This window comes from Scedosporium apiospermum, assembly GCF_000732125.1.
Source record: "Scedosporium apiospermum strain IHEM 14462 chromosome Unknown SEQ_SAPIO_0121, whole genome shotgun sequence".
Taxonomy (NCBI): domain Eukaryota; kingdom Fungi; phylum Ascomycota; class Sordariomycetes; order Microascales; family Microascaceae; genus Scedosporium; species Scedosporium apiospermum.
The window spans coordinates 2065102-2083668 of NW_015971822.1; the positions used below are offsets into that span (position 1 = coordinate 2065102).

At 52.9% G+C, this 18567-nt stretch overlaps 5 protein-coding genes and 2 pseudogenes across 5 annotated transcripts; 5 read left to right on the forward strand and 2 right to left on the reverse strand.

Annotated features, from left to right (window-relative positions):
• Positions 1 to 35: 35 nt before the first annotated feature.
• SAPIO_CDS8627 lies at positions 36 to 512 on the forward strand (annotated as a pseudogene; the record flags this gene model as incomplete).
• A 1667-nt stretch (positions 513 to 2179) lies between these two features.
• Positions 2180 to 3267, forward strand: SAPIO_CDS8628 (Uncharacterized protein; the record flags this gene model as incomplete). Its single annotated transcript, XM_016790228.1, has 2 exons — positions 2180 to 2404; positions 2455 to 3267. The coding sequence occupies 2 exons, from the start codon at positions 2180 to 2182 to the stop codon at positions 3265 to 3267; spliced, it is 1038 nt and encodes a 345-aa protein (XP_016640491.1).
• Positions 3268 to 3664: 397 nt separating this feature from the next.
• Positions 3665 to 8220, reverse strand: SAPIO_CDS8629 (annotated as a pseudogene; the record flags this gene model as incomplete).
• Positions 8221 to 9150: 930 nt separating this feature from the next.
• On the reverse strand, positions 9151 to 9718 carry SAPIO_CDS8630 (Integral membrane protein; the record flags this gene model as incomplete). The annotated part of the gene is made up of 2 exons (XM_016790229.1): positions 9151 to 9372; positions 9452 to 9718. The coding sequence occupies 2 exons, from the start codon at positions 9716 to 9718 to the stop codon at positions 9151 to 9153; spliced, it is 489 nt and encodes a 162-aa protein (XP_016640492.1).
• Positions 9719 to 12486: 2768 nt separating this feature from the next.
• SAPIO_CDS8631 (uncharacterized protein) lies at positions 12487 to 13137 on the forward strand (the record flags this gene model as incomplete). The annotated part of the gene is made up of 2 exons (XM_016790230.1): positions 12487 to 12539; positions 12618 to 13137. 2 exons carry the CDS (start codon positions 12487 to 12489, stop codon positions 13135 to 13137), a joined length of 573 nt encoding a protein of 190 aa, XP_016640493.1.
• Positions 13138 to 14965: 1828 nt separating this feature from the next.
• On the forward strand, positions 14966 to 15940 carry SAPIO_CDS8632 (Autophagy protein 5; the record flags this gene model as incomplete). The annotated part of the gene is made up of 2 exons (XM_016790231.1): positions 14966 to 15280; positions 15425 to 15940. The coding sequence occupies 2 exons, from the start codon at positions 14966 to 14968 to the stop codon at positions 15938 to 15940; spliced, it is 831 nt and encodes a 276-aa protein (XP_016640494.1).
• A 1620-nt stretch (positions 15941 to 17560) lies between these two features.
• Positions 17561 to 18356, forward strand: SAPIO_CDS8633 (uncharacterized protein; the record flags this gene model as incomplete). Its single annotated transcript, XM_016790232.1, has 2 exons — positions 17561 to 17865; positions 18002 to 18356. 2 exons carry the CDS (start codon positions 17561 to 17563, stop codon positions 18354 to 18356), a joined length of 660 nt encoding a protein of 219 aa, XP_016640495.1.
• Positions 18357 to 18567: the final 211 nt, after the last annotated feature.

The following is an 18567-nucleotide window of genomic DNA, read 5'->3' on the forward strand; positions in this document are numbered from 1 at the left end:
CACCTTCCTCCCCACACTCTACACACATAACCACAATGGCTCCCAAGAAGAACCGTTGCAACTTCAAGGAGTGCCAATCGGCGGCCCAGCGCATCGTCGGCGACTGCGGCTTCTGCCAGGGTCATTTCTGCAGCAAGCACCGCCTGCTAGAAGACCACAAGTGCGAGGGTCTTGAAGACGTAGGTATCCCTGATTTTGATTTTGCTCAACTCAGCACCTCGTCATCTTCTGCGACTTCGTCGTCTTCCTCTCAAACAACCTTTTCCTCCATGGCGTCTTCCCCCAAGGATCCGCAGTGGTGGCTGGTTGGGCTGTGTGACTCCCTTGCAAGTGACGACATGGCTGACCTGTTCTGCTCCAGTGCAAGAAGCAATCTCATGAGCGAAACGCCGCGCAGCTCGAGAGTGAGCGCACCCAGATCATTAAGGGTATTTAACGAAAACTACGACGACGAAGACGAAGACGACGTTTCTAGGACGTCCTCCAACGATACAGCCATGGGCGGAACCTGAAATAGAGGCTCCGACCTCCAGGGGGCGACTTCCACACACCCGAGGCTTTGTATCGACTCGTCATCACTCCCGTCTTTTCTAGACGGATTCCTCCATCCTACACACTACCTGCACACACCCACGAAATCCAACGAGACGACGGTCTCGCGAACCACAAACTTCTATACTCTCACGACATCATGTATCCGACGATCGACCAGGATGGGCGCACGCGACGTCCCTTTCCGACGATCAGTCTCTCAAACTCGGCCACGTGGAGCGAGCGGCAAGGCGACCGAACCAGCCACTCCTGCACAAAAGCCCACGATTTGTATTCATAGTTTTACGAAAGAGGCAGACGGTCTGCCTCGATATGTGGCAGCATGGCGTCCAGGGCATTGCTTCTTTAATTATTACACTTTTTTTTTCGGTTCTTTCCCTCGATTTTACTTCGCGGTTCTCCGTAGCCCGTGATCATTGTCATGGTCTGGTTTACCTCGTCGAGCATAGCGTTGCCCATGGGGATATTTATCTCTGGCCGTCTTTGTTCTACATAGTTGCCTCGTGTGTTTTCTTCGATATGGAAATTTGAGACCTGGAACGGTCCTCCATGTAAACAAAACTTGTGTCCTTTTTAACTGCACCCGTGTTACGAATTCCTACCTTTGGTGATGTTCCCTGTTCGTGAATGATTTTGACACCTCTCTGTTGAGTTCGGCGCAATTCCCTTGGGCGGAGGCGCTAATCTTGGCAACATGGGGAAGCGCCTGCTTATCGCCGATATCGTATCTCCCTTCCCCCCTCTCCCTCCCACCTCACCTCTCACCTCTCACCTCTCACCTCTACAATTGTAAGATTACCTTGCTGACAACACATCAATCATCAATTGTTGCCAAAGAAACTCTCACACCAAAAATATTCATACACGTATTAGTGCATCCCAATAGCCCATCGATGAGTGGATATCGAATCTGAAGTTGATAGGGCTGTAATACTGGGAGAAAGATGCGCGATCTCCCATATTGGTATATCCGCCCAGCAAGAGACTGTTTTCAGCTACTGCTGCTGATCTCTTGTCAGACAAGATCCTGGCCAACTCTGTGAGAGATTGGGGGGGATTTTATAGCCCAGCTACAGATACTACAGGTGCAAAACCGAAGCAACAAATAATACTTCGTACTCTGCATTTCCTTCTAGCTTCCCCCCCCCCCCCCCCCCCCCCCCCCCCCCCCCCCCGGGGGCCTTGGTTGCTGCTTTTCACCTGTCGCGTTCCAGCGTTCTCCATTCTCAACTTACTAGGCCTTCTTTAAACGCATTCCTTCGTGATGCCTCCGCGGTCGTGTGAATGGGAGGCTTGCAGGAACCCTGCCGTGCAAAGAGCAGGAGACTGCTTGCTGTGTGACAGACACCTCTGTCGCATTCATCTTCGAAAGCCGAGGCACAAATGCCCGAAGCCAGAGGTTCCGTCGTAATATACCCGCTCAAGAAATAACCATGGCCACCGTTGCTCATGTTCATGAATCCAGGAAAACTGGGAAGCCTACTCCGCTCAATCTGCGGTCACAGAAGCCCGTCACATCGACGAGTTATGCCGTCGAATAGACGGTTCTAAATTATGTTCTCGCGCATCGACGCTTAGGGGAGGCATCCCTTGCACCGTTGATTTGTCCCACAAGAACCTGGCAACTATGATGGGAAACCAGAACTGTCACGCCGAGATCACCTTCGAGGACGACGTCAAATGGCTCGCACGTTTCCGGCTTGCGAAGACCATTTCACCCCCGCGGGAAGTCCGTGACTGCATACTTCGAAGCGAAGCTGCCACCATGGCCTACCTCCAAGAGTATACTCACATCCCCATCCCCAAGATATTCGACTGGGCATGCGAATCCGATCCCGGGAACCAAATTGGAGTGGGTTACATCCTGATGGAAAAGCTGAACGGAACCCCCTGGATTGGCAGATGGCTACTCCAGCGCAGAGGGAGAAGATCATGCAACAGCTGGTTGACCTGTTCCTCGAGATTGAGAAGCACCCCTTTGAAGTTATGGGATCACTCATCTCCTCGGCCGGAGATACCACCGAGTTCGACGTGCAAGGTCTCGCATATCCGACAACCTTTCGGATGGGGGGCGGAGGTCCCGTCGGTCCGTTCTCTTCCTCGCTGGAGGGGTGGCGCGTCATACTTGAGTTATACCTCGCGATGATAGCCGGTGGCGAGATTGGCGTGGACAATCCGGTGGACGTCTACCTCGCACACCGTTTCCGCCTAGATATCCTTGACAGCCTCTGGGGACACGTCCCATCCGAGGGCCAATTCTTCCTCAAGCACCCGGACGACAAGGGCGATCATATACTCGTCAATGGCTCTTTCGACATCATTGGAATCATAGACTGGGAATGGACCCATACGGTTTCCAAGGCGGAGGCCTTTTGTTCTCCGTGCATGATGTGGCCGGTGGGCGAGTTTTACGACGGCTCCAATGAGCTGGCCAAGGATGAATTGCGACTCGCCGACATATACCGGGAAAGGGGCCGCGAAGACCTTGCTAAATGTGTCATCGAGGGCGGAAAATTTCAGAGGCTCTTCTTTGCTCTCGGCCCCGATGGAGCCTTTTTGGATCGAAAGGCGTTCGTAGATCTCTTCATGGGGCTTAAGAGGACCTTCGGCTTCGGAGACGTGGGGTGGGAAGAATGGAAGGGGAAGGCCCTCGAGAAATGGGAGAGCGATGATGTCCTCCGGGGCTTACTAGAGCTGGAACTGAATGGGGAGTGAAAGATGTAACTTGGCCCCTGTTTGTCGTCCTTCTGCATATGCTGAGCAAAGACCCAAGAATCCCAAATCTCCAAAAGTCGGCGCAAGGCAGTTCTCTGTTCTTATCGATCAAATGACACATGTCAGTGGAGATGCTCACTATATATTGTCCCTCCAAGGGATGATGCCCCGTGAAAAATGAACTACCAGTTGATCGGGTTCAACAGAAGGTTATCAACTATTTAGTCTAACAATTATCACAATATTGGACACTGGCGTCCTATTACGATTTTCCACCTCCCATCGTGTTCCACGTCTCCAGGATCCCCGTCGGGGGCCAGCCCGCCAGCAATTATCCAAGGAGAGTGTATGCAGATATATCCCTTTGAAATATTAGTCCTCGGACTCGTTTCCGGCATCACCTCTTTCTTCTCCGTGTAGCTCTCCTTCCTTCAGTGATCTGGTCTTCCGCGACGCCCGCGGGTTTGACATCTTGTAAACTCGAAAGGTTCTCCTTGGCATCGTCGTCGGAAGCCTCCACCTTGACACGATGCACCATGGCCCCATTGATCTTTCCATCCTTGATCTCCTCCTCCTCCTCCTCCTCCTCCTCCTTCACCCCTTCCAGCTCTCCCTTCACAGCATCCTTAGCCTCCTCATCTCCCTCATCAATCTTAATCTTCGCCTCAACCTTCTCAACCTTCACATCCAATCTCGCCCTCGCCTTCCTCCCCTCCGCAACCTTCGCCCTATCCGCCGCCTTACAAAGCCCACCCAGCCCCAACTCACACTCGCCACACCTCCTCCCCACGGGCAAACACACCGTCTGCCCGAACCCGACGAGCAGCCAGTTGATGGGCCGCCAGCGATTGCGGGGCAACCATGACTGAAGCGCCAGACGCGTCTCTTCCGGGTTGCGCGTCTTGTGCCACCCCCAGAGGTTGGTGATGCGGTGCACGTGCACGTCGACGCCGATGCCCTCGGTGCGGTTCCAGGCTACGGACATGCAGAGGTGGGCCATTTTGGGGCCGACGCCGGGGAGGGAGGTCAGGCCTTGGATGGTGTCGGGGATGTCGCCGTTCCATTTGTCGCGGAGGATTTCGGCGGTTTGTTTGAGATATCTGCGTGGGAGGCACTCTTGTTAGTCGTCTTGCAAAAAAGAAGGCCTGATCCAGGAACAGCGTCCAGTCGGAAAAGTAAAAGAGAGAGAGAGACGCACTTGGTCTTGTTATTATGAAACCCAACCGCCCAAATAAACTCATTAAGCAAAGCCGGCTCAACAGCAAGCATATTCTCCAGATTCAACCCCGGCGGCGCACCCTCCTCATACGGCGGCAGCTCCTTCTTCAACTTCGCCATCACCACGGCATTCACCGTATCCTTCGTCTGGCTCGAGAGCATCAGCGACACGAGCGTATGGAACCGCCGATCGCGGGGGCTCGCGTTCTGATCGGCGAGGCGCTCGCACCCCATCGTGTCGACGGCGGCGTTGGAGGCCACACCTCCCGGCTGGCGCATCTTGACGACGGCGTCGTACATTTGTTCCCAGTCGGAGGGTGGGGAGACGGTTGTTTCCCCCGTTTCGGGGTCTCGGGTTTTGCGCGCGGGTTTTCGGGCTCGGCGGCGGGCTTTTGGCGCGGAAGATTCGGGGGATTGCGAAGAAGCGAGGGTCGTAGTTGTGGTGGTCTCGAGCTTGACGGAGGTGGTGTCCCCGTTGCGGGTGGTGACCCGTCTTCGCTTCCGAGAGGTTCGCGTGATGGCATCTTCGATGTCGGAGCCCAGCCGGAGGTCTCCCGAGTCCCCTTCTTCTTCTTCCTCTAAGGTGGACTTGATCGCGGCTTTGGTCTCGGCGTCGGCGCCATAGGCGAATTTGGCGAGCGACGCACGCGTGATGCGGCGCGTTGGAGGCGGCGTGGCGCTGTCGCTCGCGAAGAAGCGGGAGGACTCCTTCAATTTATTTCGGGTAGACATCCTCTTAAGAGCGAATCTGTAGAGCATCAAATGGCTTCTACGGTTACGTCCTGGGAGAATTCGCGACGGGGAGTCGGTTTCGTTAGCGGGTTCGATTGATCTATGGATTGATTCATTTTAGGGGATGGGTTGAGATTATATTCCGAACACTGTCATAGGCTGGAAGAAACCGTCACCTGCAACCCCGGTTCCAGGGGATTGGAACTCAATCTACGAAGTAACTTGGGCTATTCCTCGACATCCAAGGTCCCAAAATATCTCAGTCCACCCACGTCCTTTACCAGAGTCCCATCAACATTAACACAATAAAATATAAGATGCCCAAGCAGCTCAGCTTGTAGGGGCCTTAGCTTCGTCTTGGAACACAAGTAGAGTAATTTAATAAGTTAAATATTAAACCGGAAAAATTACTTACAAAAAGTACTTCCTCCTCCTCCTCCTCCTCTCTCTACCTCAAGGCCCTCCCCTGTCCTACTGTAGGGTCGCGCCTCCCACTGGACCACTAGCTCTGCTAGATGGGGATCTCCATTACTGCGGGATATTAGTTCGCTTGCTTTACTCGATCCCTAGGCACCAGTTTGCAACCGCTGTCTAGAAGAACTTGGACGCAGTAGGATTCAAACCCAAGCCACCCCCGGCGGGGAGCAGCGGCGCCTTGGCCAGCTAGGCTTAGCTAGACTGGTCGCCTGGTGAAAGTGCGGGGAACTATTATTTCTTATGTGGCTATCACGGGGCTGTTGTGGGAAGGGTTTGTTTGGGGAGAAGCTATTTACTGAGTGGAGAGATATTGAGAGGGAAGGAGCTGGTCGGAGGGGGAAATGGTGGAGGGAGAGAAAAAGCTATACAAGAGCTGGCGGAGGGATCCCAAATCACAGCCTCGCAAGCGGAGAGGCTGCGGGCTCACCATATACGATAGCTTGATCCTTCGCAAGCCTATCACCTTCGCTCTTCACGCCAGCCTGGACACCACCAAGTCCCTTGAACACAATGAACCTGTGAAGCACATCGTAAGCCACAGGGCTCCTGTCGCTCTCGGCATCGACAAACAACAACACCGTAATCAACACCTCGGCAACGACCCAGATAATTTGCCTCGCGTCACCCATAAGCTGCTGTTGGCTCTCCGCCGCAAACCTTCCCTTGACAGCCTCCCACGCCTGCAGCGGGCGCCATCCGCCGAGCCTCGTGTCACCCTCCATCGCCGCAGCGCCGGCGTTCTTGATGAAACTGTCAAGCGCGTTGATACACTCCTGGCCTCCCTTGGGGTGCTTCACGGCGCGGATAAAGTCTGTCGACAAGACGTCCGTAGTGCCCTCCCAGATGGCTAACACGCAGCAGTCGCGGTACAGCTTCGCGATGTTGAGGTACTCCTGCTCCTCGTTGTTGAGGTAGCCCACGCCGCCGAGGGATTCCATGCAGGCGTAGAGCTGGATGATGGAGTTCTTGGCGACGTAGGCCTTGGCGATCTGCGATATCACGCGAAGGAACGGCGCGACGTGCTTAGGTTCGGGCGTGATCTTTGCGAGGGCAGCGTGGAGAGGGACCCTGGGCTGGGACTGCTCCTCAAGACCGAGGGTATACGCTGCCAACATGGAGAGGTGCATGAGGCCGTGGTATTCAGCAGTGACGTTGGCGAGGGTGCGCATGTGGAGCGGGCTCTCGGCGAGGACCATTCGCTTGCCACGGCCTGCGCCCACGGAGCGGACTTTGGCGAAGCCCTTGGCGAGACTGACTCCTCGCCCGAGGAAGCCGACACCGCTGACGGCGGAGTAGATGCGCGTAATGTTGAGAATGGTGCTGATCTGGTGAATGCCCTTACCCTCATCGCCAAGAAGCCACCCTCGCATATCGGTTAGCTCGAGCTCCGCCGTCGGCAACGACTGCGTGCCGAACTTGTTCTTGAGGCGTGAGATGCGGATGCCGTTGAGCTCGGTGCCCTCGTCGCCCAGACTCTGACCCACGATGCTCTTCGCCGAGGGGCTGAACCTCCGCATCGGAGCGTAGAACGCACTTAGACCCTTGGGCGTTTGAGCGAGGAGGACAGTCATATTGGAGTCAGTAGCGCTGGAGAACCACTTGAAGCCCGAGAGGGACCAGGGCCCCAGAGGCACGCGCTCCTTGACGTTGGCGAATCCCGTTCGCGACGGGTCGAGAGTCGCTACTGTCTCCGTGAGGGAGACATCGCTGCCGCCGGTTCGCTCGGTCATCCATTGGCCGCTGGTCCATCCAGTCTTGGGGTCGCGGGAGAGGAGGTGGTCGACGGCGTTTTGGAAAATTCGTCGGCGTTCGCCGTCGAGCTTGGGGTTCGAGAGGTGGATTAGAAGGAGGCGGAGGGCACCGTCGTGCATGGCTGAGGGGCAAGTTACTAGACTGGCTGAGGGAGTCCAGAGGTGGAGTCTGCGGGTGGGCTTTTGTGAGCTCTCCTCCTTGGAGACAATTGCATTTATTCTGCTGTATGCTACATACCTGAGGAACTGTACCACTCGAGAGTAAGGGCCATTTTCCTTGTCGTAGCCCACTGCAACGATTCTATAAAACAGTGATCAGTGGGTGTGAGGATGGGTTGGACAGAGCGAGCTTACCCCTTTTCAATGCCAAACTCCTGCAGCTTCCTCCATCCCTCGCCAACGATGAGGTCGCCCTTCCACTTGCCAAAGGCATCTCGGCCGCCCCCCCTCAGATAGGGCTTATTCGTCTCGGAATCCGTAACCCAGTTGAAGATTTGGTCGGAGATGACCTCTTCTCCGAAGTTTTCTATTTCAGGGCCATTTCTCGCCGCTACTTGCTTTGGGAGGAATACTGCGGAAAGACACAGGTACGAGTTAATAGAGGGTTCGGTCAGCGTGTGTGCGAGGGCTGTTATGAAGCAGCGGCGGCCAGAACAATTTTGGGGGGATGAAACCTACGCTTGAACGCTCGCTGGAAGGCAACGTCGTCGTGAAACTGATTCAGTAGCACTGGGGCCTCTTGGAAGAAACCTTGATCACTCGACGCCGTATTCATGATGCAAAAAGGCCACTTCAAGGGCAAAAAGAAAAATGTACACTCGATAAATGATACAGATATAAAATACAGATATGCAGAACTATGAATACAGTCGCGGTTCACGATGAGAGAATCTGGGGTGATAGTTTCATTAATTGCTTGATCTTGCGGGGGAAATGGAGACACCCTGGGAAAGATGCCTCGGGACGGAATTAAGCTGATGTGGGGTAGCATTTGGACCTGGTGGAAATCGCAGCGTGGCGCCATGTGACGATGACGATCCAAATGAGAGTGTGTGTCCAATTTAGGAAAGTCCTGACCGTTGTTCGGGGTCCTGCCGGTTTAGAATTCCGGATCTACGTCGGGGGACAATTGAATGCCATCCGGGTTCTTTTCAGCTTTTCTGTGCGATGATGCCGAGATTCCTTGCGCGACTGCAGCCGGCTTTAGTTGCAGGAGCGGAAGGTCGGGACGCCGGCTCCTCTACCTTAGCAGCGAGGTAGCTATTAGAACGAGGAGGAGGCTTGAACAAATGTCTGCGGCAGACTAAACCGCAGGAAGGAAAGCATTTGACCATAAACAAAATATCTAAACATCCAGATACATGTGGTATCTTCTGAGTATCAAGTATACAGATGATTATTATTAGGGGATGAAATGGCCCGATTGCCCTCCAAACATCTTGCTCCGCTTCACCAAGCCATCGACCCTCATGGGCTGGCCAACTCCTGCAACGTACAACAATTATAAGCAAACGACAGACAAATATGCTACTCTTGTGACTATTCGTAGAATTCATAAACTACTCCCTCATCCTCATGCCGAACAAAAGAAATAAAATTTTTCGCTGCGGGGACGCCTTTCATTTTCGTCATCATTGATGAGCCACAACAGAGCCACAGCGATGGTCATGGTGGTCCGCTCCGCTTTTCTTCACTGGCGTCTCCACTAGACTCGGTAGTTGCGGCGGTACCAACCACGGCGTGGAGGGGCGGCGGCGGCGCGGCGCTCGTGGCGGTGGATCCAGAAAATGCCAATAAGGCCTGAGACGAGGAAGCAGATGGCAGCTAGGAACGAGAAGGCCATGTCGGCCTTGAACTTGCCGCATTGATCTCCCCTGACCGAAACGTTGTTCCAGTCGAAGATGTAACCGCAGCTGTCGCCAATAAGCTATTGAGTGGCGTTAGTGAGTGAGAACGAGAACGCAAGAAAAAGGGTTGGCCCTGTTTCCGAATGCTGGATCACTTACGTTGACGAGGAGACCGAAGGCGACAAACCAACCGATGGACAGGAAGAAGTCCCATGGCCAGTGGGTGAAGCTGCTTGAGCAGGGAATCAAGAGAATAAGGGAGGTAAGGATTGCGAGGGCGGCGATGACTTCGGTGTAGATGAAGCGACCGAGACCGGGGGTATGGCTGTTGGACTTGTGGAGGATCCAGGCGGTGATACCAGCAACGATGCTGGAGAAGCCGAGCTCAGCGGCCCGGAGGATGATGTTAAAGATGCGAGCAAACATTTTGGCGGATGGGTTTTTGGCAGTGTTCTCTCCGATGTCTAGTTTTTCCTTCAGTAGTAACAGTAGGCCACAACAGAGCTAGATTTGGTTTTGGTCTTGGTCTTCTTAGGAATCGCAAATAATACGAGTTATGCACAGAAGCTCACACGGGTACTGTAGGGTCAAGGTGAGGAAGATGGCACTATTTATCAAAATGGATGGGCAAAAAATTGAACACACCACACAAACCCGAAACCAGATCTCTTGACTTGGCAAGATGGTTGGAAATCAAGGAACGGCAATGTCACGATCTGAATTGCTGCTGGATCTGTCAGTGTGTGGGCATCGCCAGATCGGGTACATTGCCCTCCTCTTCGCCAGCACCTGGATCCATTCGCAGACTCCACATATTGAGGCGGAACTTGGAACCGTCGTAATGGCCAAACACGTAATGCTTCCATCGACCAATATGAGTTGGCCGCAGAAAATCTGGAGAGCGAGGCAGCCCATTCTCCAATGGTCCCACGACCGTTGAAGGTGGGCCGGTGGGCATGGGCGGTGCTGCAGATTCATCTGCCGGCTGGTCGTTGACGCGTCTGCAAAAGAATCATGATGTGTGACTGGGCGTTGTGATTGGAACAGCCTCGAGGTCACGGATTGCCACACCGGGCGTAGAGGGTCGCGGGTTTGTCTGTGATGTCATGAGACACAGTGTTAGGGCGAAGAATTGCAGGGATGTCTATATTAAGAAAGCCCAGTGAAGGTGGGTTGAAGGCAGAGCCCAAGAATAATGGAACCCAACTAAACTCATGCTCAAGCTGCTTTCGTCGACTGTGTTTGGCGACTTGTGTGGCTTGGGCTTGCGAGCCCATGTCTGCGTAGACGCGCTTGAGTGCTCGAGTTCTCCCTCTTACTTGTGGCCCAGGAAATCTCCAACGATCTGGCCTAGCTGATCAAAGTGCCTTTCTTTTGAGCCACGGCCCACAGGCTCCCGTCAACCGGGAACTGAAGAGGCGCACTTCACCCTAATGATCCCTGCCAGGATGCCAAGAAATAAAGACGATAATCGAATCAACAAGACTGTCGGCAGCAAACGGGTCCTCAACAACAAACGACTCTTCGAAGCCATCGTTGACTCTGGCAAACAAATTCCTTTGACGATGCATTTTTTCGTCACACGATACCCCGGTACAGGGGTGTTTCTGCCATCTTGACATCAATGTCTCACCCAACTTCCAACTTCCATTTGGGAATTGAGAAATGACGTAGTGTGACGTGAGCAAAATTACTGAGGAGACCAAGTACAATTGTGTTTAACTTACTCCGTACATAGCAATCCAACCCTGATGGGTGCAATTGTGAGAGTGTTCAAAGAGCAGGCATTGCCTCTACCATGCGTTGCAGTTCAGGTAGAGTCGGTCGATCCTCAAGCATCGACGATGGTCTGGAGTGGTTGAGGGACAGGCCACTCGACTGCAGTCGTGATCGGCGCATTAGCATAGACCACACTTGATGTAATCACCGAGGTCGTAAATGTCAGAACGCGTCGTCCATCCAGAATCCAGACCACCATATTTTGCAATATCCGGGGCAGACGGTTGAACCCAGCGATTCCCAAGGCCGCAGACTACCAGGCGGCTGACATCTAGAGTAAAGAGACAATTGTCAATGCGAAGATCCCTGTGGATGGATGATACCCAGGGAATGGAGAAAGGCCAGGGCATCGATGATGTTGAGAATAAAGTGCTTGAAATCCTCGAGGGACGTGAAGCGCCCGAGAGCACTATGCGGCATGAGTCTTTCAAAGACCCGCTGTCCGTCCGGAGATCTACCTAGGAGGCGAACGAGGTAGGGAGAAAGAACAACTCCGGGTGTATCGGGTTGTCCAAGGTGGCGAACATAAAATGTCCCGGTGTCGCAGAAGCTAGGTGAAATATCTGATGGATATTAACGCTCAGCCATCCCCTCGTTGAGGCTTCTTTGAGTCCCTGGACTTAAGACCAGTTTCCGAGTCATTAGTGTGTGCCGGGCCGCGCCCGGAGCAGTCGAGGCACAACATTGTTACCGCTGGATCTGTCCCCTTGGCGAACGCAATCTCAGTGTCTATCTTTGTACCCTGGCTGAGCAAGGCACGGCATAACCCGAGCTTCTCCGCTTACCCGCTCCTCGCTCAATGATGATGGCAGTTTGACGTTTTGTGCAGGTTGAGGTGCTTCTCCCCTTTCTCGCGTCATCATGTGTGGAGGGTGAGGCGCAAGTTAAAGCATTAGGAAAGTCCAGCTATAGTAGCAACCTCCCAACAGGTTTATAAGTAGATCTTAACCCGAAGAAGTGGCGATGACGATGAAACAATGGGGCTAGGCCCTATCGTGGTTTCGATCTTAACAAACTTTGATCCGGCAAGATTTGTGCAACTGCAAACTTGTTAATATTCTCCACTGGATTTCATGACAGAAGGAACGGGATCAGCGCCTCTACGTGCCTCTTATCTCATTTATATATATAGCAACAAAAAATCATGACGGCACCGCGTCGTCATTCAGCTTGCGGGGGAAAGGTTTCTTTTGTGAAAGCCGAAAACACGTCATGGTTGAAAGGGCATCCGTTGCCTCGACATTCTTTATATAAAGAGATTCTCTTCTCTCATCTAGACGGGCCCTTTTTCTTGCATTAGGATCGCAACGAGATCAAACTCTACACCCCAAAAAGCTACACCCCAAAAAGCATCAAGTCTTATCACACACATCCCACAGTTTTATATATCCCAGTACTTTTAATAGTTATTCAATATGTCTTCCTTCGTCAACAAGATCAAGGAGACCGTCGGCGGCCACGAGTCCGGGTAAGCTTTTTCGCTTTAACTAACACGGAACAAACCCTTACACTGCATTCGCTGTAGAAGCTAACTGAGAAGGTATAGTACTCAAAAAGGTCAAAAGGGCCAAGGTCGTGAAGGTCGATATGAAGGGGGCACCGAGACCGGCGCCGGTAGCGAGTTCGGCCGAACCGGCGGCAGTGGAGTCGGTGGCACCCGGTCCTCCGAGTATGAAACCGGGCGTACCACCGGCAGCTCGGGCGGCGGATACGGCAGCAGCGAGACCTCGCGCCGCACCACCGGCCGCGAACAGGGCTTCGAGCAGTCTCGTTCTGGAGCCTACGGGTCGGGCGGTACCTACGGATCCGGCGAATCTGGCGCCTATCGATCTGGTGAATCTGGTGGTACCTACGGTGCCTACGGGTCGGGCGAATCCGGCGGCATGGGTGGAACCTATGGGTCTCAGACCGCTCCGGGCCACCAGAGGAGGGAACAGTATGGCGAGCAGGACCCTGAACGTGAACGCGAAATGCGTGGTGGCTACGGCGGCACTGGTGGCCAAGCCGGTTCCGGAGAGTACAGGACGCAGGGTTCCGGCCGCGAGCACGGTGAGCGAGGCTGGTGATCACGGTCACTACTATGAAAAAAAATAGTTGGTGGCCACTGCATGTAGCCACTACGTTGTGATTTATGTCTTCGGTATGTGATGGATGAGCCTAGTAGATAGTTATATGCCAACCTCTCTCAGAGGTTGGAACTCGAAAACAGAACTAGTTGAATACATGGATGGCTTGGTTTTATCTTCCTTCTTCGTACATAAAAGAGTAAAAAACCACATTGTTCAAGTTGACTCACGTTCAAACCTTATCCTCACTGAGAATTATTTTTCCGATGTCTCATCAACTGTTCTCACATGCAACGGGCAAGCGTATGTATAAGAAGTAAACAGGCCCTCACCCCAGGGCCTCGTTTCTTGAGCGTCACCCGCACCGTTTCCAATTCCCTGCCTCCTCGCCAGAATATTCTCTCAGCGACCCACGATGAAGTTTCCAATCCTCCTTACCTTAGCCGTCTTTGGCCCTCTCGCCATGGCTCTCTCCACCACCAGCGGGGGAGCTGACCAGGTATACACACACCATCTATTGACCCTCTGTGAACGGAAAATGAATGAAGAGCAAAAGAACACATTGCTGATGCTTTCCTGTGTCCAAGGCCAAATGCAATGATAGGTGTAGACCATGTATTGCCGAGTGCTTTGATAGTCAGTCTCCTTTACCCTAACCAACCGCCGCCCAGGCATTATTCCTCAAGAGCTAACATCTGTGTTGTATCTGTGTAGCAAGAGAGGCTCTTCGAGGGTCACTTCAGGGGTCTCCCCACGGAGAGACTCCCGGCATTTCCCACTGCATTTCGGGTTGCAGAAAGTTGTGCAACGACTGCGGAGTGGATTTGGACAAGGCTCTCGCTGAGCACGAGCGGCATCAGAAGAAACGGCCACGTCCACGCCCGCGTCCGTCGAAAGATTCTCCTAAGAAGGACAGGAAGAAGTTTAGGACGCAGAATTAAAAGAAGGATTAAGTGTGGTCGATGTCGCGTCAGAGGATCTTGTTGGAAATCTGCTCGACTTTCTGCTTCAGCACTCTCGATGGGATAATAGTGGCGCATCGAATCTATCTTAGATTTGAAGAGTTGTTTCTTTCGTCCAAAGGGGTTGGCTAGTACGAGAATCATAATTTAAGAAAACCTAACGATGACCTTCGGTAATGGGCTGCCGGGTGAAATGCATCACTCCTATTTAAGGAACTCCTATTTGAGGAACTGCTTGCTGGGTTGTGATATAGATATAGCAAGGATATCATCCAAGCTTAACCACCAACATAGCCAGGCGACTTGTGACCAGATTGTCGTCGCTATGCGGAGGTATCCTCGATGAGAACTCTCTAGAGCGAGATTTTTATTAATTATTTAATTCAGTATTTTCCCTCCATCTTGATAAAAATGCTGATATCGAGAGATTTAAAATGGAAATATCGCTGGGAAGGTGAAGCTGGTGAAGCTGGTGAGACAATTAACATGTGGACAGGATGTGGGGTAATCAAGCTTAGTGGGCAGAAAGATGAGAAAGCACAACACAGCACAGGCGTTTTAATCGTTTAATCCCCGCAGCCTTGAGCTTCCATCATTCCCATCAAATTCATTGCTGTCTCGCAAACGGGCCGCAGCACTGCATTTTCGCTGCCTTGACCTATCCTTGCATTGCATGAAAGAGCCTCAAAAATGCTGCTGCCTTCCTAGAGCCTGGCCGCAATAAGTTCCCAGCTTACTCAGGGTCCTCGTGGATCTTGTCTGGTGCATCAATCTTTGACTCTTCTATTCCCTCCACCCCGCGCCTCCGCCATGCATCGAAGCTCCGTACCAAACCGCGAGCTCACCCCACAACATCCTTCCATCAAATGAGCGCCGCACCCTCGATCCCGCAAGCCCTCTGGGCGCAGCGCATACCGCTCATCATAACGCACTCGTCGGCGCCCACGACGCAGTTCATCACCTCCATTCCGAGGTTTAGTTACCTTGCGCTCCTCCTGCCCCGCCTCGGCGTCTACTTTCGCCTGCCATGCTCGAGCTTCCATCACGAAGAGGTCTTGCTACGGAACCTGGCTGTTGGATTGCTAGTGGATCTCTACCAGCCTACGCTTCCGTGGAAGCTGACTGTTAGCGATGGGTTGGGCTGGGACATTGCTGATACATTCCTCAATAGTGTCAAAGAGGTAGGCTCCACTAGCTTCCTCGTTGCGATGGCTACGTTGTCTTGGCTCTCTATCGTAGTTTTTTGGGCCCTTTTTGCCTTCCTTTCTTCTCCTTTGCATTGCCGATATAGTTACTGACCTCAATATTCGTTGGTTACGAACTAGGCCGACTTCGTACGGAACGGTAATGCCAACCAGATTATGAAGATGTCGCGAACCGACACGACCGCCTTGTGGAATGCAGTGCAGGACAACGACTTCGCTACCTTTTCACGCATTAATAACCGTCTCTTGAACCCGCCGACGCCCTTAAAACACGTTCCCATACGCGTCTACATACCATCTTCCCCGCCAGGGGATGGCTCTGCATCGAGCATGAGCGCAGCCTCTCCTGCGTCTTTCAAGATCGTGCAGACCCTAGTGCCCACCACGACGCCGGCCAACGCTGGTAGAATGTCGATGAGTATATTGCATAGCGCGCGACAGCCTCACGCACCCCAGACGTTAGGTATGGCGCTCAAGGATATGATGCCTGAGCTCTTCCCCAGCAGCCGCGATCCCGTCCTCGCGAACGTAATTCTTAACGGCGTCTCGGTGCCATTTGATGCGCCGTTGGTTGAGCTGATGAAGGAAGCAGCCTACCCTGATGGGTGGCTTTGTCTTGTCGTTGTGCTTTTATGACATGCCTAGAAACGGAGGACAGACTTCTTTCTTTTCTTTTTTCTCTTTCACTGCCCTGGGGCTGGATAGCTGGGCAGTGTTTTTCGTATTTGACGACATGCATGTTGAAAGGAAGGCGTTTTGCCGCCGTATTTGCCTGTGGCGCTTACGAGTTGCACAATTCTCCAGACTTCTGAAATCAGGGCTGGATCAGACCCAGGAGCTGCCTATTTAAATGTCCCCAATCACTTTTTTCCCTTTTCTTTTCTTTTTCTTTCCATAATACCCCTGCTGCGGGCTTGAGTTTCATGAACGTTCCCTGCATTTTCTGTATATTACTATCCTTGACCTCGTCAGATGCTAGATACCAAATCAATCGAGTAAACGAATAAACCGTCCGGCCCCGAGAGCTCATGCCATCACCGAGAATACATGAAATAGATCTTCGAGGACGAGGGGATGTGTAGCTTAAAGATCAACTTGTCGGGGGCGGCCGCCAGACCACACATGATCGCTCAACCGAGCCCCCCAGGATAAGAAATCGATGAATCGATTGGTCCAGGCTCCGGTAAGGGATCAGTTCGAGAGACTCTTGACGTAAAGACCTCACCCATCCAGAGCTGATGGTTTTGCCCTCCACCTCCTCGTTCATGCCCTTTAGCTGAGGTGAAGGGGCACTTTCAAGATCGAGGTGTTACAGTTCGAATCCTTCACCCGTCATGACAGTTTCATTGGAGCTTCCCATTGGCCCCTGAACATTCGTCCACAGACCGTAAACTGGTGGTTCAACCGCATCTTGGATGTCCGCCAACATGAAATGATGGAATCCTCAATTTGAATTCTTCTCCCATCCAACGATTCCCGCCTAGTCTTGGGGGCCGTCTTGTTAGTCGCTGAGCCCTACAGGGCGCAGATCCTAACGAACAATACGAAATTGGAAGAATTCCCTGCCTGGCCTCCCAAGTGGTCGAACACATGCGGGCTGCCACATGAGGCGAAGGGCAGTGCCCGGAATACCTCGACCAGCAGGCAATCTTCCCCGAAACAGTCGTTACGACATTGTGCATCTCGGGTTGTTTCAATCTTACGTGCGTAAGGCATATTCTTCGCGGCTCATCCTGCTTCATGTCAAGTTTTTGGACCCCTACATTTGCGGACTGGCCCCGCCCCCGATCCTTGCGCTTTGGTTTGTTGGCGTTTAGGATTCGATGAATCAACCCCGTGAAGTATGTCCTTCGCAGTTCGTCGGGTCTCCTCAAAGGAAAAGAGCGGTACCAAGGCCGTGGATCTTCGGTGTGTTCCTAGAGAATGTCCAGATCATCCCTGGGCTTCCGGGGCATGGAAGCTCCCTTTCACACCAAGCCCATTAGCAGTATCTGCTGTCCGTACTCCCCGGAGTATTTCTACGTCGCTGTGCTCCGGTACACCAATGGCAAAGGCAATGCCGTGTGCTCCGGGCCTGACGGCGATCGCCTTGTCTTCACCCCTCCTCCCCCTTTTTCAACCAAGCAGGCTTGATAATCATACTTCATAACCGATATTCTCGTGCTTACTTCCCGGTTTGCTTCCTCTCACGTTAACTTTTCTTTCCTTCCTCCCACTCGAACTCCACCATAGTCTTACAGTTTTACAACCTTCGAGATGAATAACTCAGAGAACCAGTACGACGGCCTTCAAGTGGTCCCCAACAACAACATGCCAGACAAGCAGGCCTACGGTGTATATCCCCAATCATCCTACCAGGGAACGACTGTGACGTCCAGTTACATTGGAGAGGATGCGGCGCCAAACCCCGAGAAACGCATAGCGGGCATGCGGAGGTCGACACTCGTCCTCACATCCACAGTCGTGCTCCTTCTTATCGCCATTGCGTTAATCGGAGGACTGTTCGGGTCGAAGATTGGCTCTCTGGAGGACAAGTTTAAGCAGGTTCAAACTCCCACGCCGTGAGTTTTTATAACCCTCGTCTCTTTTCTTCGCCTCGCCTAGCTAGCATCTGAGTTCCGGCCTTGCTTGGCGTCTCATGAGAGATGTACAGCCCCATCTATGATCGCCTAACTAACTCACCCCACCCTATGTCAGAACCACTGGTGGAGGCACAGGCACAGGAACCATCCCAAATCTCGAGGCCACAGTCACGGACATCGCCGTCGACGGCTACCAATACCTCGGCTGCTTCGAGGACGCCTCCGACCGTACCCTCTCCAACACCAGCTTCGACCGCGACACCATGACCAACTCCCAATGTGCCATCTCCTGCTCGCGCTTCAGGTACTTCGGCACCGAGTTCGGCTCCCAATGCTACTGCGGCGACCAGCTCACCCGTACAAAGGCCGTGGCGCCGTGGCATTGCGCCGATCACTGCTCGGGTGCGGAGGCAGGCGCGGAGAATTGTGGTGGTTTCTTCTATCTTAGCTTGTGGCAGAAAAGTTCATAGGCGTCGAAGAGGCGGTAGGGCGTTTTGATATTTGTTGTATTGATGTAACTGTGATATGACTTGAGGATGCATCTGGAAGGAGGATTACGTGCGGATGATAGTCATGACCTTGTTTTGCCGGGGTTCTGGATGATTTGAAAATGTTGTATGGGATATATACCGCGGGTTTGCAATTTTGTTCTTCGTTTCTTGTTTTTCTCACTCATTTACA